The sequence below is a fragment of the Typopeltis vanoorti genome, chromosome 3 (genome assembly GCF_054136105.1).
Source record: "Typopeltis vanoorti isolate ZY-2024b chromosome 3, IOZ_Tvanoo_1.0, whole genome shotgun sequence".
In the NCBI taxonomy this organism is placed as follows: domain Eukaryota; kingdom Metazoa; phylum Arthropoda; class Arachnida; order Uropygi; family Thelyphonidae; genus Typopeltis; species Typopeltis vanoorti.
Window position 1 is genome coordinate 72,067,919 of NC_143551.1, and position 24,110 is coordinate 72,092,028.

The window sequence follows — 24,110 nt, forward strand, 5'->3', positions numbered from 1 at the left end:
TTTTTTTTTTTTTTTTTTTTGATGTTAATAGGTACCTTCATCTAGGGAAACAGTAAATAAAAACACTATTTGCTCTGATATTTGTGAATATCAGAGTTTTTGATGCCATTAGTCAAATTGTGATAAATCGTACTTGCCAAGAATTATATTCTTGTTTAATCCTTTATCCAAGGGTAAGCAAACAAAGTTTGCATGTGAAGTACTTCATGGTTAAGCTACTTGTATGTAGAGGCTGATGATTTCACATCATTACCTTAGTATCCCATAAGAAATCTGGACTGGATACCCTTCCCATAATGAATAGCAGTATACACTTCTGAAAGGAAGTGTGCTTTGAATTATGGGATAACATTTTTCATTATATGAAGAGTGAGGTCTCTATATAGAACTATATAGAGACCTCACTCTTCATATAATGAAAAATGTTATCAACTGATATTCTATAATCCTATCCCAATGGCTATAACATTTAATGCTGCATGACTATTTGCATATCATCCTCCTTCTATTAATGATCCTACTACTAGCCAAATTAATAAATTGAACACACTCATTATATTGTCTCTAGCTGGGATGAGGGAAAAAAAAAAACAAAAAAAACTTAAGGCCTATCATTACATCCTCCTTGATTGTATGGACTTCTTAAGGCCCACAAAGCAATTTCATTATGACCTTGCTACAAAAGGGTAGAACAAGAGGCTATCTCTGGAAACTGTATAAGGTGGGTGTGAGCAAAGGAATGAGGAGCAGGTTCTTTGCATGGAGAGTGGTTGTGAGTGGAATGCATTGCCTGAGTGTGTTGTAGATTGAATGAGTTTAAGGCATGGTTGGATAAGCTTTTTGTATGATAGTGTGTACCTCTCATGATGAGTTTCTGACTCCATGCAGGCCAGATGTTAATAATAAATGCAAAGCACCTTTCTAAATTACTTTCACTATTCACAGGAAAATCCTCTTCATTTATTAAGAACAGTTCCCATTTCAGAAAAAAAGATATCAGAACTTAAAATTAAGATTAAGAAAGAAGATTAAGGTCCTTCACAGAAGTAGTTATGTTATTGAACATTTATATAATGAGTTGTGAGGCCTTGCTTAACTATCTGAATAAAATAGAAATAATGGGCTGAAATCATCTCTATTATTGGAAATAGTTCTTCTTCTTCACACATTCCTTAGTCAATGTAAGAGTAGATCACATTTTCATTGTTGGGTCTTCTGGTTTTCTCTTCTACTTGTTCAATATGAAAATCATACTAAAGATGCTAGGGTGAATATTCTGTGCTAAAGAAAATCTCATGTAAGTAATAAATCCATAGTCAGTCATTATTTATAATATCTTATAGTTATTATTTAGCAGTATCTCAGCTGTTTGAGTTTTCTCCCTCCCATCTATTTCTGTAATTCCTCTCTTAGTTCAACTTGCTTTCCATTGATACTTCTAATGGTTATGGTGCCTATAATGCATCTGTTGCTTACAGTAGCTCAAACTTTATATTAGCATAAGTAACATAATTTACATTCAAACTTTACAATAGTGCAAAAATCAGCATTTGTCATGGTTTCCCAATGAAAGTAGAAGGGGGGAACCTTTCTGGCTGATCTAAGTCCAGCTGGCTAAGTCAATGCAGAAGTCCCAAACTGTCTGTCCATCCACATTGAATCATTCAGTATCCAGGTGGATACCTAATAATTTACTGCAGCATGAGAAGATGTGGTCTTCTCCTAGTTATCAAGCTTTGATTTTTAAGCAACTGGTTTGAGTGACTATCTTTTGTATCTTCTTTTTCTTTTAGGTTACACGGTAGTCAGCATACATAGTGAAGAAAATAATACATGACGTTTCGACCTTTGTATCGAGGTCATCATCAGGAACACATATATACACGGCACAAGCTACACAAAAGTAAGATAAAACTAAATGCTTTGTTAATTGAGTACCCTAGCCAGAGCTCTAGTGGAAAAAAAAAATAATAAAAATAAAATGAAAATATTACTAAATAAAATATATACAAAATTAAAAATTAATTCACAAAATAAAATAAACTTTATATATATATATATATATATATATATATATATCACTATAATAATATACAGATGATTGAAAAAAATAATAAAATATTATAGCAGAACTAGATTAAACTATTTCTATAGTTCTCTCTGGGATTGTTCTGGATGCTATATGGGTTGAAGAGGGGTGCACTATCTCAATAAGAAAAGATGAACATAAATGGCATATTGAATTCCTCCACTATTGTAAAATAAGACTGTCAGACTATACACTTCAAAAGTGTCACAGAATCAACTGGAAAGGCACCAAGTCTCTACACTGCACCAAAACCAGGTTTGAAAGAATGTTCAAAGAAGCCTGTGAGATGCTGAAACATTACTTTGTGATTCTGGACAGCCGCAGGCATGGGATCAGCCATCTAAGTAATGGAATCCCGAGCCTGCCATCCTTCATCCTCACATGGAACTATGCAGTAGGGGTGTCAGGTGGCAGTCGAAGCCATGATCTCACAGCTGAACGGATAGCCCTGTCCATTCGGGACAGGGCCGAGATATATGTCCTACCAAGCACCAACTTTTGGTAAAAGTGAGGCAGGAGATAGTGGAAAAGGAGAAACAGTCTTTGCTGGGGATTGATAGGAGCTTTCTTTAAAGAAGCGATCCCAGCTTCTAGGATAGAAGGGACAGTAGACCTTCCCTTTGGAGTGAACATGATACCGAGGTATCTCCACTCTTCCAGGATGGTCAAAGCATGCACGGCCTCCCGTGCAGAGAAAACTCTATAGTCTCGACCTTAAGCTTCTTGTCAGAGGGGACAAGAGCTAAAGAGCAGGACTTTTCTACATTAAAAATAGAAAGGCCTCGAATAGAGAAAAAGTCAACTTCCCGGTTAAGGAATTCCTGCAAGCCTACCTTAGTACAGGCTACGAGAATAAGATTGTCCGCAAAGGCCATAGCATTAAAGGAAGAAGCGCCTAGAGAGTAGCCTATATGGTTAGGAAGAGAAACTTATCTATGATGCAGTTAAAGAAAAGGGGGAGATAGAGGATCACCCTGGCTAACAACACCACACTGCTTGAATGAAAGTAGTAGTAGCAGTAGTAATATAATCATAGGTCTCAACTCTAACTGGATTCAGGTCATCCAATATCATCAGCAGCACACCCCTGTTCTCCTATCTTCTCTGTCCTTCCTAAAAAATACTGTACCCTTGACACTCGATACCAGTTAGTATGTCTGATTCTGATAGCCAGGTCTCACTAATACCTAAAATCCTAACATATTGACTAATGCAACAAACTCTTCTACTTTGTTTCTGATACTCCTAGCATTCACATACAGACATAATAATCTACCTGCTTGTTCTTTTGTATACTCTTGTCTGCAGTCTGCCTGACACAGTTGGACAACTTGCAGATCTCTATCCTCCTTAATGCCTTATACATGTAGACATCTTTGCACACATTTGATGGGTGTGAACACAAAGCCAAAATCGTTTTCTCTTCATGAACATTTCCATGATAATGCCCATTGCCTTCATTAACACAGTTATATAACATTGTCGCTCTTACAGTCACACCACACCTCCCTTTATAATTGTTTCCCTGACTCTCTGTGTTAGATCTCATACGAGTTATTAGTTTTTCAAGACTCCTGATACCAAACACATTCAGATGTAGGACATCCCTCTTATACAAATCCAATCTTCTCTTAAACTCACTCCACACATCCAAAAACTCGCATCCATTCCTTCTACACAGACTATGCATCGAATCGTTTGCCACAGTAGCCCTTCTTAATTCATTTTTATCATATCGAGGTAAAATACTGACGATTTTCACTTTCTCACTCTTCACTCCCACCTATTCCAACAACCCTTTCATGTCCTCTCTCATACTGAACTTATCGCCAGTTAAGTCATTAGTATCTACTACAATTATGATTTTGTTTACTTTTCTTTTCTGTTTTTGAATCGCTTCCTTTATATTCGTAATTTTTGCTCCAGGAAAACTGGAGCAAAAATTACGAATTTTTAGTAAAAATTCTTTTTACTAACAATGTCACATCACATACCTGATTTCCATGCTTTGTTGTTTCTTATTTTCCTGTTCAATTCCATCCCTTTGTTGTTTCTTATTTTCCTGTTCAATTCCAGCATCATCTCTCTGATGATCTGCTTCAATTTTGCTACTTTGGAGGTTAATTCATTTTCATTAACCTCCTCCATATCTCTAATAACCTCGTTAGCAGGGCTAACATTCTTGTTCTCGCATGCAGTGCTTTTTTTTAGCATAACATTTCTTGCCCTTTTGGCGCCATTTTAAACGTATAATAATTATTGAAATATCTTAATAAAAATGTGATAAAATACTAAATACACTAAAAACTACACTAGTATTCTATAAAACACTAATTTTCTAAGGGAAAAACACAATAAATCAGACAAAAATCATCAATTTTACAGGAGCACTCAATTCACTGAACCAACCACAATGTATCCTCGAACCCAAAATTTAGCTTTATCTTATTTTTGTGTAGTGTCATGCAGCTTGTGTCCTGTACATATATGTGTTTCTGATGATGACCTCAATACAGAGGTTGAAACATCATGCATTATTTTCTTAATTATAAGTAAAGTTAATACTCCAACATATTTGTGTTTTTGTCTCCATAAGTTCTTCACTATGAACATCTTCTGTATCAACTGTAAATTTATAAATTGCTCATTTTAAATAAAAAATATTATAAATAAGTCCAGCTTCCTACCAAATTCTTCTTCTGTCCGATTTCGATGCAAATAAATCCAAAGTTTACGATTCACATCATATTTCACACAAGGATCTTTTTCATAATGTAATCTGTCCAAGGCTCCACTCACCACAGTATGAATCTAAAAAATGAAAACAAATATGAATATACAATGGTGTATTAAAACAGTCAAAAGCATTCTTTTCATTAGCTACATTTCAGTAGTTATTCTTCAACTCCATATTTTATTAGGTGACACTACAATTTTATAACTAATGTTTTATGTGAAAAATATTAGTTATTAAGGAGTGATATGCAACCATATCAACATTTGTCAAAGAGATTTTTGCTTAATGACATTTAACATGAAGTGTAATATAAATTGCCAAAATGAACTTAGGAACTCTAGTATTTAATGAAACTGGTTTTAATAAATTAGAAATTGTAAAAAATCAGCCTGGTTGGCAAAGTGATTAGCACACTTATTCTCCAACCAAAATACTATGGAGTTGAATCCCACTATGGGCAAGTATAACTAATGGCACACATTATAATATATATTATAAAGTTAAATGCAGGAGAAGAATAATGGCACACATTATAATATATATTATAAAGTTAAATGCAGGAGAAGAGCTTGATCTGTAACCATTACACTTCAAAGAAAATGACACCCAAACTATTATTATATCATATCATATCAGCAGTAACCAAAGTAGTCACTTCTGACTGGTATGAGTGATCATGCAGTTTTGATCTCAGAGACTGACAGATGTGGATTCAGTTAAGAAGGGGTATATGTGGAGTTAGGAGCCAGCTTGGAGCAGTGCTATGGGATAAACATCTGGAGGGATATTTAAAGAAAGCAGTATCAGACTGCTGGCCTGGATGACCAAGTGGTTAGCATGTCTGCTCTCCAGCCAAAAGGCCGTGGGTTCGAATCCCGCCATAAGCATGGATGTTTGTGATTGTCCTACAAACTTTGTGTGGAAAGGGAATCTGCAACCCTACTACTTATTCTAGTAGTAGGGGTCACCAAAACCATATGAGGTACGGCAGTGACCTTACGGCATCTACAGATGCCAAATGTGAATTTTTTTTTTATTTTAGTATCAGACTACACATCCAGAGACAGAAAGATAAATCACGCAGGAGTTCAATAGATGAGTAGCATGATAAAGCAGAAGTTACAGAGAAAGAGTTGTACAGATTATATGAAAAGAAAGGTGATCAGTACAAAGCACAGGCAAAAGCAAATTATGAAGGAAACTAGCCATGCAGACCAAAGAAAATCTCAGAAAGTTCTTTTGCTATATGACAAATAAGAGCAGGAATGACTATGAAGGATAAGTTAAACAAGGTAAAAGAAAGAGATGAAACCATTGAGTTATTGAGTGATCATTTTGCAAAGGATGGACAATCTAGACGGTGATATTCTAGAACCTTAATGCATTGTAAAGTTCTCTGACCAGGAAGTTTAAGTCTCAGCTCTGGGATGAGAAAACGGACAACAGAGATCCACTGCACAAAGGAGGTTCTAAGACAGAGGTAGCAAACGACAAGACCAGTCAATATCCCAGGGGTAGTGATTAACAGTGCTAATGTACTATAAGTTGACAACCTCTCATGGCAGAGAGTAATATAAAAAAAAAAAAAAAAAAAAAAAACCAGCCACATACCCAGATGAGCTGTGGCTATTGCTGAAATTGAAAACAGTGACGCAGTGAGTGAACAAGAAATACAACTTCACATACATAGCAAAATGAGATAACACGTTTCAAGGTAAAGACATAAATAGTGGAAACAATTGTATTTTTCATATTCAAAATGCAATTTGCATCTTGCCCACTCACTATTTAATTGTTTTTTTCTTTGAGTTTCAGACAACACTATGAAAGAGTCAAAATGGCTATGGGGAGAAATCAAGAGGATCAACATGCTTGCTCATGTAAAAATGTGTAGTAAAATTAGCAGGATTTTTTTTAACTGTCAAACAACCTTACATGCTACAAATAACTGTTTTTCTGTGTGAACTGGTTACAGAAGACATAGTTCTATTTTCATAATGACATCTCATATTTCTGCTGTTAAACAAATGTTCATTTGACTTCTGTCATTGTTAATAAACATGTGATCTCTGTACTGAAAGTCAAATGAAAATCTACTTAGTAATGTTTGGCCTTTTGCTCTGCTGATGATTAAAATGAAAACTGAATGGGAATGTGTAGAAACCACTGACAACACACAGTGGTGATTATAAACCAGTGCAACATGGTGAGCTCAATAACACTGTGCAGATTATGGTGGCAGTAATCATATATGCTGGGTCATGGGGTCTTCCCATTCCCTGGACAGTATGAAGCCTCATAGACAGCTGGCACATGCTATGGATTATACTTGTTTTCTGATTATACTTGTTCTCTAGTTCCTTCTAAACTAAATTAAGAGCTTTTCCTATAAAGTTCTCATTTGAAAATAATTTTTAATGCTGCATTTTTTGAAAGATACACATGCAATTAAAGATTTCAATTTCACACCTTTTCTGAACTAGACTAAGGTGTTGAATAGCTGTAGCCATGACAGTAATGATTTTAAGATGATCTATAAAACTTAGATTTCAATTTTTGTAGATGTTAAGAGCATTAGATCTATGAATTGCATGTTTTCCTGACCAAAACTGGCATGGAGAAAAAAACCCAAGTTTCAGAAAAAAAAAATCATTTCATCTCCACCTACTAATAGCTCAAAAATTTTATAAATGCTCTCGTTATCTTAGACGTGATTCAAAACAGGTTTTGTTCCAACCAAAGAGTGTATGATGTCTTTTCCAGCTATGTTTACTGAGACTCTTTTGATTTTAAACTTAAAAGTTGGAAAATCTGAAGTTTTTGATAATTACAGTAACACTGTAGGGCCAAACAGAAAACTGATGTGACAACATTTCATTGAAAATTTGCAATGGAATATTTTATTTCCATGTTCGAATTTCTATAGCAGTTGCAAATTTCTGGAATAAAAACTACATAGAAACAGGAATGCAAATCAATAATTTACTGACTAAATTAATTCTTTACAAGCAGACGTTTCACTAGCTCAAGCTAGCATTTATTTATTTATTACTAGCATTAACTTCTGCTGCCTAGGAAGACTGCAAAAGATCCCACTTGGGCCTCTGATTTTCCTCAATGTCCAGACCAGGGATTGGTGAAGTTCAACATGCTCCAGTCATAATTCTTATGGCTTGATGGTAAATAGGGTCCAGTCATCGCAAGACACTTTCTCTCTCTCTGGCAGAAGCATAGACTTGGGACCTATAATCAAGTCCTGATTTAATCAGTACCATGTACAAAGCAAAGAACATCTATTAGCACCCTAGTGGGTAAACAATAGTGTGACTAGAATGTTCATTGCTTTATGGTACTTACTTCTCAACTGATATATGTGAGGAAGGAAATTGAGTTTCTTGTCAAATATGAGTCCCAAGAACTTGGCTTCTGGTGCAGTCAGAATTAACGTTTGTCCTAGTGCAAGCCTGGGGTCTCGGCATGAAGATAATGTCTGCATCAAAAATACACACAAACAGCACTCTGCTGTAAGTGTCATGTAGCTTGTGTCCTGTGCATGTGTATTTTTACCTGATGATGACCTCAATACAGAGGTCAAAACATCGAGTGTTATTTTCGTAATTATAAGTAAGGTAATTATCCCAACATGTATTTTTTGTCTCCATAAATTCTTCGTTATTAAAAATCTTAACATATTCAAAAGCACTCACTTTGAAAGATAGTTAATGGCTTGTTGCAACAATCTTTCAATGACTCACATATTGACATGAATGACAGAAGATGGTCAACTCAACCACAGAAGACATTACTTATAGTTGGAGGAAATTATTTGGTTATCAAGTTTAAGTTCATTTGGTTAGTTTTAAGTGTCACACTTTTTGCAATCAAGTTAACCTTGAGTGCAAAAATCGACACTTAAAACTAAACGTTGTGAAACTCCCTCCTCTTGGGTATATGGTCAAGAGAGCAGTTCCAATTTGGACTTGGATGATTTGATTGGATAAAAAGTTCTTGAAAAAAGAGAGAGGTTCCCTTTGAGACCAAAGTAGTGTAGGTCTTTCAATATTCCTAATCTCCAAGCAGTGTCATATGCTTTTTCTATATTAAGGAAAAACCTATACTAAGTGCTAGGAATTTTAGGAAGGCATTCCTAATGGATGCTTTCAGTCAGCCTAGACAATCAGTTATTGGATATTTAGGGAAGCCAGATTAGGTTTTGAAAAAAAGATTGCATCTCTCCAGAAACTATAGAAGTTGACCATTTTTTCTAGAATCCTGGTTTAGGAAAAGCACTAATAATCACCTTTTGCCAGCTATCTGGAAAGACATTCTCACAGAAAATTCTGTTGAACAGTGCAATAGTTGGTGAGAGATGTCTGATCATCTCATAATGGATGTTATCTGGTTTAACAACAGTTAGGCAACATTTAAGCAAAGCAGCTTTCATTTCTTCTTCTTCCGTGAATGGCCTTGTATTCTTCAGTGCCATCTGAAGAAAACTTCAAAAGAATCTGAATCTGTTATTTTTCTGCTTTGCTTTTTTGGACAAGGAATTTGGGGAGGATAAGATGTTGCAGATGTTTTCGTGATGTTGGTAACTGTGCAACCATTATGTTCGAGGATGGAGAGAGTTGGTGGATGGTGTATCTGTCTTTCATTTTCTGAATTTTATCTCATATTTCTTTGCTGCTGGTGGATTTTGGGCTTGAGCACATTTGAAAGCAAATATATTTGTCATTGTGGAATATCTGCAGAAGACAGACGCCCCAGTTTTCTTCTGAGCTAATTTGGCTGCTGTGAAATCATCAATTCTGCTATGGCTTATGTTTTAGGAATTGCAGTTGCTGCAGAGCATGTGTAACACACTCTGTCACATCTCCTATCAGTGATACAATTTTGTTGTATCACTGATAACAGATGAGCTGACTGTTGTAGAATTTAACTCTGCTAAAGTAGAGAAGATGGGCCAGTCAGCTTGCTCAATTTTCTATTGTGATATTTGTGGTGCAGTACATGGTTGCCAATCATCTGGCTTCCTATGTTGAGAGGTTTTGTTTTCATTAGCCTTAGATTTTTTTCTTTTTTTTTGAGGGGGGGGGGGAGGTAAGTAGACAAATCAATGGCAACGAACATTTGGATAGATATGTGGAAGAAGGTGTTGCTTTCTATGTTCAACTCCCTTTTGAACACAGAAAGCAAAACAACAAAAATCAGAGGAGCTGCTGAGCACACTCTCAACAACTCTTTTGATATTTGATTTTGTTCAAGCAATACCTCACAGATCTTGTGTCCATTTAAATCCTCCATTTAAAAGTAAGGGATGCTAACTGTAATATGCCATCATCAAGGTCATGCTGAGAAATATTCTGTGGCAGGAGAAAGGAAGATGCAGCATAATATCATAAGAGATCCAACTGAGAATTAGTTGACCACTACCTCCATGTTTGTATTAAGTGGGACTTGCTGGAAGGAGGACATGGTTGCCCACAAGAATGGCAACCCTTGCATGTGCATATCCATCCTATCCTTATGATGACAATGTCATCATTGGCATTTTGTAATGCCAGATTGTCTCCAGGCTTAAAGAATGTTTCCTCCAAGCAAAAGCAAACTGGTTTATACTTTTGCAAGAGAGTCTTGATACCATCAATGTTTTGATAGAATCCACAACAATTCCATTGTAGAAATGTTTTCATTCCTTTTTTTTTTTTTTTTTTTTTTGGTGGTATCATCTGGCTTCCCATGTTGAGAGGTTTTGTTTTCATTAACATTAGTTTTTTTTTTGAAAATTGTGAATTGCCAGTGCATACCATTTCTTTTTCATCAGGAGAAATATTCAAGATGTACTCTAGGACAGCATTTCCCAAACTGTGGGTGGCAGCCATGAATAATGAAAACAAATTTAAAATGTTTTAAGACTAAGTAGATTTTTTTTATCTTAAAAGAAACGTATTTAGTTTTTATTTATTTATTAATAAATAATAAATAATTATTTATTATTTCTTTTTTTGTTATTTTCTATATTTTAATGGAAAAAATCACATATTAGTGTTGGCTCACAAATTTTGCTTCCTGTGTATTTCGGCACTTAATGAATATTAGTAAATATATGCTTATTCATATAAGTTTCATTTCAAAAGGTATTGATAAGAAGCACAAAAAAGCTTACAAAGCAAAATCTTGTGCTCATTCAAAACAGCCAAGTTTTTCGTACTTTAAATTAATGTTTCATTGCTAATGTACACAGGTGCGGTGACATGCGGGAAAGAAATACACTTGAGGTGCAGGGCTATTACGCTGATAGCACAGATCACATGCATCAGAACTATAAATGCTGGGAAATTCTCTTATGTAATATTTGTATTTGATTTTTGCAATATTCACTGTGTGTTTTGTACTGAATATAAATACAATAAATATTATAATAATACATGCATGTATTAAGAATATTTTTTTCAATGGGGGCCATGAAATATTTTAATTTTTTCAAAGGGGCCTTTACATCCATAAGTTTGGGAAGCACTGCTCTAGGACACTAGGTATATTAATTGTTTTAACTTTTTCTGGAGGAAACCAAGGTATCCATGCCATCATTTATGGGCCATCTGTTAAAGGGTCTGGAGGCACATCTTTGATTCTCTGTGGTGCACATTAAATTATTATTATTATTATTATTATTTTTATTTTTATCAGTGGGCTTTTATATAGTAGGATTACTTCTGACATGTCCTTGATGTGAGCCCATATCAATTTTTTCTCTTTTGCACTCTAGAGAAAGAGAGAGAGACTGCAAGTAAATCATACTGTTCAGGGATGTTGTAGTTAAGAGAAGGCAAGAATGACATGTGTCAACATCCTTATTGACACTTTCTTTACAGTTTCCTTCTCAGCATAAGAGGGTTTACCACTGGATGTTATAACTTTTCTGGTGTACTGCCTCATCATCTCCTGTTCATCCTTCCACTTTGGCATGCTCAGAAGTACAGAGGGTGATTGCCCTCACAAGTAGGATATTTTGGTCTTAAAGTCTTTGTTCTCTATTATCTTTACACACTGGACACAAATGGCAGAGCCATGACAGGCAGATTGAGAATGACCATACTTTTGATATTTAAAACAGCACAAAGGGTTCAGCATGTAGAGTGTGATTGGGCAGTTTAGATGTCCTGCTTTCACTGATGTTAGTGGTTTAGGAGTACTGAAATTAAGGATGACATTCTTGGTGGGAACCAGGTGACCATCCATACGCATGAGTATTCTCCTCATAGCTGTCACTCCTTGATCTTTCATTTTGAAGCTGATCTCTTCACCTGATACATCAAGGAGATCCCATATTCATATTATTCCTTGAGAATAGTTCAAAAGAGATGCTCTTTTGTCCAACTTTTAGTTTCTATATGAATGTCCCTGAATGGATATTCCTGACTGATTTTCGAGATCCTGCCAATCATTCTGGATGAATAAGAATGACATTTTCCCCTAGTATAGTAAAAAACGCCATTTTTTTTTTTTTTTTTTTTTTTGGTTATTCAAGATCATTATAGGAAATGAACAAATGAGATTTGTCTTCATTATTAAACTAAGAAAATTCACATAAAAACATAAATAATTTAAAATGTTATAATTTCTTACTTGCTGATCATTAGCAGGTGCCAAATATTGAGAATCTTTTAAAAGTTCACAGATATCTGCTCGAGTGCCCTCACCATTTGGAAGTCTGGCTGCTGCATCTCTAACTACAATTTGAAAATTTATAATATAAAGAACTATAATTAATATAATATAATTATACATATGTGGTATAATCAAAAAGTTTCTGGACTATATTTTAGGTGTAATTCTACATTTTATTCTTCTCTTGCGACTTGATGCAGTGAGTTCAGTGCCACTGTTGAAAGTGTTTTTGAAACATCTGTTCATGATTATTTTGAGTAGCATTTCATTTCCTAAAATCTTTCTTGTATGCATACACAGAAGAAAAGAACTGTCATTTGTGTATTATCTCTAATGCAAATTTTAATGAAATTCTCATCACATGTTAAAAAAACACAGCATGATTCTGTTTGGCCTTCTTCAAGCATGATGATACTAGGCTCTTCTGTTTGTGAAGATGATGCCTTAAAAAATTCCCTCATTTCCACTATAGTTTCACCTGTTGTACTCATAAACATCACCAAGAGAAGTAATTCTACCTAAGCTTTGAAAGCCATTCAAATACTTTTCTGGTCATGGTTTCTTTTCACACTGTTCTATTTCATTATCAGGTGATGTTTTCATAGCACTTTTTTCAAGTCTGAAACAGAATTTGATATAAAGAGATATTCTGAAAATGAAATATACAGATTTTGCATTCAAATTTATTGGAAGAATTATTGCTTCTGACTCACATGTGACTGATGGCAAACAACTCATAGACAATATTGTTCTATCTCTATTTAAATAACTCTAGGCTCCAAAATAGTATTGCTGCCTAATGACTAATACTGAAACTTTTTGAATGTCTCATATGATAATTATATATTATAACTGATTTGATTTTCAGATCTTCCAGTAAAAAGAAAATTAACTACTAACCCAGAGAAAGTATAGTCACAAAAGGAGGCCTGTCAGAAACGAGAAGTGAATGTTCCCTTGCTTTATTTACACCACTTTCTTTACCATATACTCCTTTCACAGGACCCACAACAGATTCATAACCATGAACTCGAAATGTAAATGCTTTATGTGGTTTCTGATACCTGATGCATTCCTAAATTAAAAAATAGAAACATTCTAATAAAGAATTACATAAAATATGTAAATATATTATTAAATGAAAGAATATTAAAATCCCCAGAATTTCCAAGCCACGTATTTGAAATTTAATGAAAAGCTTTGAAATTGACATTAGGGCTTACAGGAATACAACTTTCAGTTTTGGAGGCACCTATGTATGATATTACTTAAAAGACATGAACTCTTGTTGGGAGCCCAAATGATTCTGATAGCTGTTTTAAACTGCTGGTTCCCATCATAGATCAGGCAGAAACTCAAAGAGGATAAGAATCCTCTTTTCAACACTACAACAATTCATTGTTGGAAAGTTGTATTTTGGATAAGTGAACTCTTGGCAGTATCATATCATCATCAAATTCCTCATATGTGCTCTCAAGGGATGTAGAGAGAACTAATATAGTACTGCTGCCACTACAACACAAAAGTTTCATTATTTAGTTCCTATAGACACTTTTCCTTCAAATTAGTCTGTTGTCTGTTTAGGGCCCCACTATTGTATCTGATATTTCAGTTTTCTAGGATGCTTCTAAATGCATAAATCAACAGACCCTGGTCTTCCTTTGGTCCATTCTCAAAGTCTAATCTTGACCTGCTCTAGTGGACCCTGTGTGGCTTAAGATTTCTTTGCCTCATTATGTATCATTCATATGCTGTCTCAATTGGTTCCCCAATTTTGAAAATCATTCTGATCCTTTTTACTTATCCTTGTAGCTTGATTTCCTGCAATCTAAATTTGCTAATGGAGGAAATAACTTTGCTTTATGACTTTAATGTCACAACTCCAACTGGCTCCAATTCCAGTGGCTAAGATGGAAGAGAAGCAGTATTTAGTGTAAAAAAGCACACTGTTTGGAATTCTGGTCTGAATTCACAACAATCCTCTCCATTTGCTCAAGTCACCCAACATCTTGTATCTTTTTTTTAGCTAGTTCTACTTACAGCTACACAGCTGAGGTATCTCTCCTCTTGGTAATCCAGATCCAATCTTATCAAAGTCTCCATGGAACACTCATCCCTCAGCCATTCATAATCTTGTGTACTTTGGCATTACAGCAATGCCAAGTGGGATAATCTCCAAGACTTAAGGCCTTCATTCTCTACTCTGTTCAAAATTACTTAAAAATAAAATCTATTATCATAACCACAATAATGTTCTAAAATAAAAACTATAACAAATGTTATGTCTTTAATTGTAATGTCCAAATATTTAAAGAGACGGAGTAAACACGATAAGCACTACAAACACTCTACTACTGGTGCAAACTGCATATAAACAACGGTGGAACTGCGCAACTGACAGTGCTGCATTATGCTAATAGCTCACATCTCACTATGATGTGCATATGCTTGCGTGCATAACAATATGACACTGTCGTAAACACAGTGCTGCTAGCGTCCTTCGCCCTCCTAAGTGCTACAAGATGGATTTTTATTATTTTTTATACAAAATAAGAGAATTGTATAGGATTGTTAATGACAAAATTAAATATTACAAGCAAATATAAATAAATGAATAAATATATTTATATATTGAGAAAAATTGGGGTGCTGCAGTTTTCCGCAGTGCCTATGCATGAGCAGCCCCTGTCTCAATCAGTACTTTCATCAAGTTGAAGTGAAACTTTCGGCTTGATAACTCAAATTAAAGTTGCACTTTAATGTTTGATACAGTACTCTGTCTTCTCATTGTATCATCTGATGAAGGGCGTTTTTTAAAATTGTTTTTTAATAATGTTTGTAATGAAATCTTGTAATAAACGTGTTTTCAAATCATATGTTTATCCCATATGATTTGGCACATCCTTATTGTAAGCTTCACTGACCTGACAATCACATAAGAAACTACTTTGAAACTACTGTTACACGTTTATCCAGTAACTTTCTTTGGGCTTCAGTAAAATACACGATGCTGTTTATAGAAGAATGCGTTTATTTTATTCATTTTTTGTATGTGTGTGTGTGTGTGCAAGATATTTATTACTAAGATAACAATAGTCATTTTTCAGTTGTCATTAGCAAAATAGCAAGTACACATCACAACTATTATTTATGAACAATTTAGCTTGCAATCTGATATGTTGAAACAAGAACTAGATTAATTCAAAAGTAAACAACAAATAAAAGCGTAAGTCATCATCATAATAAACACATAATAATTTGATATTATGAAAAACACAGCTACAAATAATTACCTGCTCTCTGTATAAAAGTTTCTCTTCTTCTGTTGTTGGATGGACAGTCCAATCAGTAACCCTACAAAAGAGAAATTTTATTAGTCTCCAATGGGTTATCCTGAAAAAGAGATTTTTGATGTACCATTCCAAATGAGAGAATAGTCTTCTAAAGTCTGGTAGATTTGAGATTTATAAAGTTATAAGTTTTTCAGACAAGAACTAGTGTTTTAAATGAAAGAGTTTTTTCTGGCAGCTAAGAGAGCTAATAATGTTATGTGTTTGTGCAGGATAGGCTAGATGTGAATCAATGAATGAATGAATGGCAATCAAGAAAAGAAATCAGAACACCATCAAAAGTAAGGGTAAGTGAAGTATGATTCTTCTTCTTCTAAGAAGATAGGATTGTATTTTGGTAACTCCAAATGTTACCAGTTTATCTTCATCTACTTGAGAATGGTGATGTAAAATTTGATGCAATAGAAGTTTTTAAATTTTTGGCATTGACTTTTACAGAGGTTGTAAATATTGTAAATATAATAATACTACACCTTGCCATACTGATTGTAAATCCACATGGGTATCTGGCAAAAAGGAGTAACACTGAATTTGTTCATAAAAATATTAAGTTAGTATAAATATTCAAAATTGTGACATTCATGTAAATCCAGGAGTGATATTGTAAAAATAGCCTAGTGTTGAAGTAATTCTACCTCAGGTAAAAAGGATTACAGTGGATTATGTCCAGGACTTGAAAGCGAACAACAGCACTGAAGGTCATTCGAACAAGGAAGTTTTTCCTGCCTACATTGAAGGTCAAGACCGCTGACATCAGAGTGATCGCAGAATGTTCAGAGGTCTCCAACCCTGAAACATGGAACTCCCAAAAACCGTATATAGAAGGCCTTAAGGACAAGGTTCGCTCTCTCTCTCGCTCTCTTGTAGTCCTCTGGTTACAGTCTGTAGGCTCGATCAGACTCATCGGTATGCAACCTGCGGGAAATGGGGAGCCCTGGAGAAGTATTGAAAGTTTCCGCGATGTGTGTAGCAAGTAAGGAAACTTTCCTCATGCACTGAAAGCAGGATGCCTTCATTCGGCCTAGTCCCTTCAGCAAAGATGTGCTGCTGTTCCAACAAGTGAATTACGGAAAGATGGCTACCGAGCACCGAAAGAGGAAATCCATACACAGAGTGGATCAGAGGAATCAGCATAAACAGCCAAAGATCTCATGTATGACTATATGTGTTACTAAGGACCTGAGTAGACTTTTGTATTAATAGTTAAGTGCGGAAGGATAATTGCGAGGCTACTGGACATAGTGTTACCAAGCTAATAATATTATCGCAGATAGCAAGGTTCGATATCGAAAACGTTAACATTACATAAGTTAGGAACAGTGACAGCCAGATTTGTAGAAAATGAGAATCTCCTCTCACTGTAAATGGCAAGTATAATAATGTTAGACAGTAACTGAAATTCAAGATAAGATTATGAAAGAAGTTTTGGAAAGTGTATAATAGTGTAGAAATACCTTAAGTTACAATAAATGTTTTTTGTTTTGCTTAATAGAGACTATCGTCTGATCTTTGTACAATGCACTGCCATGCAAAAATTCCAAACCTGTATGCTAAGAATTTGGGGAATTGCCACAACTGTTAATTAAGCCCACAATTAGATTTGGCTATATCTTAAAGGTGCTATGACATATCTCAGATGCTTTAAGTGAAGAACTCAGGTGGCGCAGTCATAAATAAAATAAATTTTTCTGGTTTCTTTTAGTGTAGGAGATAGTTATCTGTACTCGTGAATTGGCCTAGTTCACAGACATATTCACCAGTGGTGTCACCATCTTGTAAGAAAATCAAAGTTCAAGTGGTAGAAAAAAGGGGATAGAAGAATTATTTTAGGAAGGAACATGAACGCAATTAAGTACATGTAATATAACAATTATTCATCATATAGCAAGGGTGCAAGCTAAGAAGTAAAGAGGGCCACACGATACATAAGACATAAGAAAAAAACAAAGGGCATAGAACATAAGGGGAGGAGGCAAGGGCAATAAGAAAACAAAGGTAGACCACACACACACACACACACACACACACACACACACACACACACACACACACACTTCAAATAATAAAGTAAGATATAACAGTGAGAAAGTCAGTATTTTAAGACAGTGAGTGTGGCAGATCTAGAAGCCTGCACATTTGTGACCTAGAACAGTTCTTGAATGAAATGGAGTCTACTGTTATCAGTGAAACTATGGATAGGATTTAAGGTTAGTGAGAGAAGGTTATTAACATATAAAAAGAAGAGTGGGAATTAAAGTACACAGTCCTTCTTCTTCCTTTTCCCCTCTTTCACCTTGCAGTGTTGAGGGTTTTCTACTCATTTAACCGCAACCATTATACGAGGATAAGGTGTGGTTAGCCCTATGCCACCCGGTGTGTCCTATGCCTGTAGAAGCATTGAGTTCTCAAGGCCGGTTTACAAGCTTGTGGGATGAAAAACCCAGATAAGCTGGGGGGGAAACCCTGCAATCCACACCCAAGACTAGCTAACTTGGCTATGCCTGAAAAAGATCCTAAGCTCCTTTTATGCTGGGTATCCTGACACTTGATGAAATATTTTGGAAATACCATCATCATCATTAAATTTCTGATATATACCCTCAAAGGATATGATAGTACTACACGAAAAATTTACGTCATTACTAACTTCCTATCTACAATTTTCCTCCACATCAGTCTGTTACATGTCAAGACTCCGACATTATCAGATCTTATATTCTGTCTCCTAAGGTACTTTTTACTGTATCAATCCATCTATACCTATATCTTGGTCTTCCTCTGGGTTCTCCTGGCAGAGAACACTTGTTTTGCTAATCTTTCCTCATCCATTCTGTTTAAGTAACCATACCACCTGAGATTAGCTCTGCTAACACATTCCTGGATGCTGACAGTGGCAAGTTCTTTCCTAATATCCTCATTTTTAATATGATATTGTCATTGATGCCATCTGTTCGTGTCCCTAATCTTTCTCAGGACTCTCATATCTGCAGTCACTAGTCTTTGGTCAAGTGTTTTACTTCTCACAAAGCTCTCAGATTCACAAGTTAAAACTGGCTTGAACACTATCTTGTATACAGCTAATTTAGTATTTTGGCTAATTTCTCTCTTATTCCATATAAATTTATTCAACTGACTGCCTACCATACCAGCTTTGTTGACTCTGTTGTCTATTTCTATATTTAATTTACCATCTTCACTAAAAATCATGCCTAAGTGGCTGAAATGTTTTACTTGTTCTATAGGTTCTCCATTCACAATGCAGTTGATATTTTCAATGTTTCTGCCTATTTTCACTATCTTTGTCTTTTTAATGCTGACCTTCATACCATATCTACTACAACAGTTATTAAATTTAGTCGGGGAATCTTGCAGACTTGTAGCAGATTTATTTAGAAGTATAACATCATCTGCATAAAGCAAAGAGCGCTGAGATAAACATCTCCAATTTTGATATCAGGTTTAATACCATTTTCTTTCATAATGTGATCCATATAGATAATGAATAACAGAGGGGATAATGTACATCCTCGTCTGACACCAGATTTAACATTAAACCACCTTCCTGTACTTCCTTCAATTCTAACTGCTGGCTTACAACTCTAATAAAGACTAAGTATTGCTTGATACCTTGGGGAGACCAGACTCCTACCAGGAGCGTCCCTCGAATGGCGGATGAGGGAAACCCCAACGGGTTGCTCCGAATAAAGAAAAAGGAGCCGTGGACCAAAGGATGCAGCAGAGGAATGGCAAGCCGGCTGCATTATTTTGCCATTAAACCATATGAATCAGGAATCTCCACTGTGTCAAGAGAATGCTACTGCATCCGAGGAAGCCGACACGACTGTTCCTAGATCACAGGGAGCAGTCAAGAAGTATGTTATGTGGTCAGCCAAAATAGAGTTTCTCATCTTCCAACTTTAAATATAAGAACACTGCTAAAACCTTGGAAAACAAACATGATGGAAAAAGAACTTTCTAGGATTAAATGGGACATTGTGGGCGTGGCTGAAACCCACTGGACACGAGAAGGAGTTATAAATCTGAATTCAGGAAAACTATTCTACTCGGGCAGAAAGGACAATATACATAGAGAAGGAGTTGCCATCCTAGTGTATATAAAAGTCTACAAAATGCAGTCATGGCCATAGAACCGCATGGCCCAAGAATGATCGCTATCAGACTAAAAGGTAAAGAGAAAAATGTTCACTTTACAATTATTCAAATCTATGCCCTCGACCAGTCACATGAAGATGAAGAAATTGATATTTTTTATGATAAGTTACAAGATTTAATAGACAAGACTAATAAGAAAGATATATTAATTGTGATGGGAGATTTTAATGCCAAGATTGGGCAGTTCACCCCAGGCATGGAGGATGTGATGGGCAGGTTTGGAGTTGACAATAGAAATGAAAGAGGAGAAAGAATTAAGTTAAGGGGATATAAATCGTTCATTATTTTACTCATTATTTAACCTCATAAAATAATGATGGATTTATTATTCCCTTAACTTAATTTATGCCGCTGGAAAAAAATAGCCTCTTGGCTCTTTATCGGAGGAGAAAGAATACTAGAATTTTGTAAAGCAAATAATCTATTTATCTGCAATACCCTTTTTTTTCCACAGACCTTCCCACAAATACACATGGACCTCACCAGATGGTACAACAAAGAACTGTATTGATTACATTTTAATCAAACGTAACTGGAAATCATCATTTCAAAATGTTAGAACTTTAAAAACTCCAGATTTTGACACTGACCATGAACTGGTTGCGGCAAAAAAACTAAAGTACCGCAAGTCAAGAGCTTTTATCAACAAAATGGACATGTCAAAACTGAAAGAGAAATTTATGCAAGACAACTATCAAACATTAATAGGAAATGAGATTAGACGATTAACCTATGATAATATAGAAAATACATGGAATCAAGGTAAAAAAATTATTATAAATATTACACGAAATATACTTGGAACAACAGCAAGACCAAATCATGAATAGAAACCCCTGAAATTTTAAATACTTTAGAAGAAAAAAGAGCAGCAAATCATATATTAAATATAAAAAATACAGAAGAAAATAAACATTATAAGAACCTTAAAGACAAAATTGATAAAATGTGCATATCTGCCAAAAATGATTGGTTGGAGGAAAAAGCAAAACTGTGTGTTAATAAAAGAAATTACAATAAAACTGTATATAAAATTATAAAAGAATTAACTAAGATATATAAAGTCAATCTAACAGATAAGCTTAGGCGTTGATGGTTATTCATGACTTATTTTTCACGGTATTAACAACACCACAAACACTTTTAACAACAAAGATGTTTTATTAACGCTAATATTTCGCTGATTTTCAAATCAGCATCATCAGAGCACAACACACATGTAAACGGGACAGTGAGTGAGTGAAACAATATAATTGCAAAAGACAAAAGATCTAAAGTCCTATTTTTGGCGCCCTCTAACGAAAAAAGAAAAAAAAAAAAAAAAAAAAAAGCAGTTATCTAGGAGTTTTTCTTAGGATAACCATCTCCCAAATTTTTGGCAAATTAATGCAACCATATTTGTTACGGTTGGGAGAATTCTTCAAAGCCATTGCTGACTCAAAAAATAATCTTTCAGATCTATAACGACTCCTAAATAGCACATTTGTTTTCCTCCATCTAATCCTATGTGAAGGAGTGTCCAAAGCGTGGTCTGCCAGTCCCGACTTGCCATAGTAATAGTAGCGAATGTATCTTTCATGTTCTTCCAGAGTAAGTCGCTTGCCCCTCTTACTGGCAACTCCTCTACTTTTGTAAAAAATTCAATCCATTTCAAAACATTGGTTAAAAATCTAATCCTAAAAAATTCAGACATAATGGTTAGTTTCAATGTCACCTCCCTATTTACCAATGTACCACTTAAAGACACTCTTGATTTAATCAAGTCTAAATTTCCCCCAGATATTTTTGAATTATTTCAATTTACCATGAATGCAGGTTACTTTACATGGGAGGGGAAATTCTACAAACAGATTAATGGTACTGCTATGGGTTCCCCCCCATTAGCAATTTTTACATGGAACACTTTGAAAACAAAGTACTTACCACAGCTACATACAAGCCACAAGTATGGTTGCGCTATGTAGATGATGTATTTGCCATCTGGCCCCATGGACAAGACACTTTGGATACTTTTGTCACCTACCTAAACAGCCAACACTCCAAAATTCACTTCACAGTAGAAAAAGAATCAAATAACTGTTTACCATTTCTTGACACATTAGTCACCCGCCTTTCAGATGGATCACTATCATTTTCTATTTACAGAAAGCCTACACACACACAGAAAGATACCTACATAAACAATCACATCATCATCCAGTCCAACAGTACGGCATTTTAAAAACACTTACACACAGAGCCAGAGCCATTTGTTCTAACGATACAGCTCTGACCACTGAACTCCAGTACCTGCGCCATACGTTCTTAGCCAACGGCTACAATTCCTACAAAATAGATAAAATACTACATAGGCCCATTACTCTGCCCTCCCCTAATACACAAGAATACAACATGACCATTTCTATCCCCTATATCAGAGGTACATCGGAAAAGATAGCCAAAGTATTGTTGAAACATGGCCTTCGCACCACCTTCAAACCTCATGTCAAGCTGGCAACTCTGATCCGCTCGCCAAAGGATAAACTTCACCCTTTAGCACACCCAGGAGTGTATGAAGTTCCATGTGACTGTGACTTGGCCTATTATGGGCAAACAGGAAGATCAGTGAACATCTGCCTGGAAGAACATGAAAGATACATTCGCTACTATTACTATGGCAAGTCGGGACTGGCAGACCACGCTTTGGACACTCCTTCACACAGGATTAGATGGAGGAAAACAAATGTGCTATTTAGGAGTCGTTATAGATCTGAAAGATTATTTTTTGAGTCAGCAATGGCTTTGAAGAATTCTCCCAACCTTAACAAATATGGTTGCATTAATTTGCCAAAAATTTGGGAGATGGTTATCCTAAGAAAAACTCCTAGATAACTGCTTTTTTTTTTTTTTCTTTTTTCGTTAGAGGGCGCCAAAAATAGGACTTTAGATCTTTTGTCTTTTGCAATTATATTGTTTCACTCACTCACTGTCGCATTTACATGTGTGTTGTGCTCTGATGATGCTGATTTGAAAATCAGCGAAATAGTAGCGTTAATAAAACATCTTTGTTGTTAAAAGTGTTTGTGGTGTTGTTAATACCGTGAAAAATAAGTCATGAATAAGATATATAAAGATAAACCACTAACAATGAAAGATAAAAACAATCAAGAAACTGGATCAATACAAAATATTGATCCAGTATTTTGTATTGATTTTGTACCCACCCCATAACTGCAGCAGAAATTATAAATGCAATGAACCAAATGAAACTCTCGAAAGCTATGGGTGAAGATGAAATATCTATAGAACTATGGAAATAAGGTGGCAAGGAAGCCATTAACTTCTTAATGAAATTATTTAACCAAATTCTTTATACTGGAGTAATCCCAACTGACTGGAAAACAGGAGTTATTATACCAATTCATAAAAAATGAGACAAAAGAATATTACAGACTCGTAATACTCTTAAGTCATAGCTATAAACTATTTTTCCGAATTATTCAAAAGAGAACACAGGTGCTTACAGAAAAAATCATAAAAGAAATTCAATCAGGATTCAGGCCACATATTAATGACATAGCAGAAAAATATTGGGAATACAACCTGCCCATATACTGTTGTTTTATAGATTTTAAGCAAGCCTTTGATTCAATTAATAGAAACAAATTGATCGGCACTTTAAAGAATGTAAGAATGGATTCAGATATTTTAACATTTATTACAAATTATTATGGAGACACTAAAGCTTTTGTTAAAACGAACAATATTAAAAACAAGGATTTCAGAGTTGAGAAAGGTGTAATGCAGGGTTGTCCTCTTTCACCTCAACTCTTTATCATCTTCCTAGAAGTCTGTAAAACCATAGCTGATGAACCAGGTGTAAAAATCAATGGCATCAACATTAATCACATCAGATACGCTGATGATATCATTATCCTAGCAGATTCTAAACCACAGTTAGAGAAAACTATTAATATCTTAAATGACTCCTGTAAAACCTATGGTATGAAAATAAATCTTCATAAAACAAAAATAATGAAGATAGGTAGAAAAGAAGAAAATATTTCTATAAATCTCGAAAATCATCCGTTGGAACAAATTAATAAATATG

At 35.1% G+C, this 24,110-nt stretch overlaps 1 protein-coding gene across 4 annotated transcripts in view; it reads right to left on the minus strand.

The window, feature by feature from the left end:
- LOC150108262 (uncharacterized) overlaps positions 1-24,110 on the minus strand; it is a 406,756-nt gene that overhangs the window by 79,148 nt on the left and 303,498 nt on the right. For all 4 annotated transcript variants that reach the window (XR_016548126.1, XM_090390668.1, XM_090390669.1 and 1 more), the window contains 4 exons: positions 15,791-15,851; positions 13,398-13,572; positions 12,456-12,559; positions 4,777-4,900 (listed from right to left, as the gene is read on the minus strand). Coding sequence is in view for 3 of the 4 variants with exons in the window: in XM_090390668.1 (XP_090246794.1) it covers positions 4,777-4,900; positions 12,456-12,559; positions 13,398-13,572; positions 15,791-15,851 (464 nt within the window). In the remaining variant the exon portion in view is untranslated. The remainder of the gene's footprint in view (positions 1-4,776; positions 4,901-12,455; positions 12,560-13,397; positions 13,573-15,790; positions 15,852-24,110) is intronic.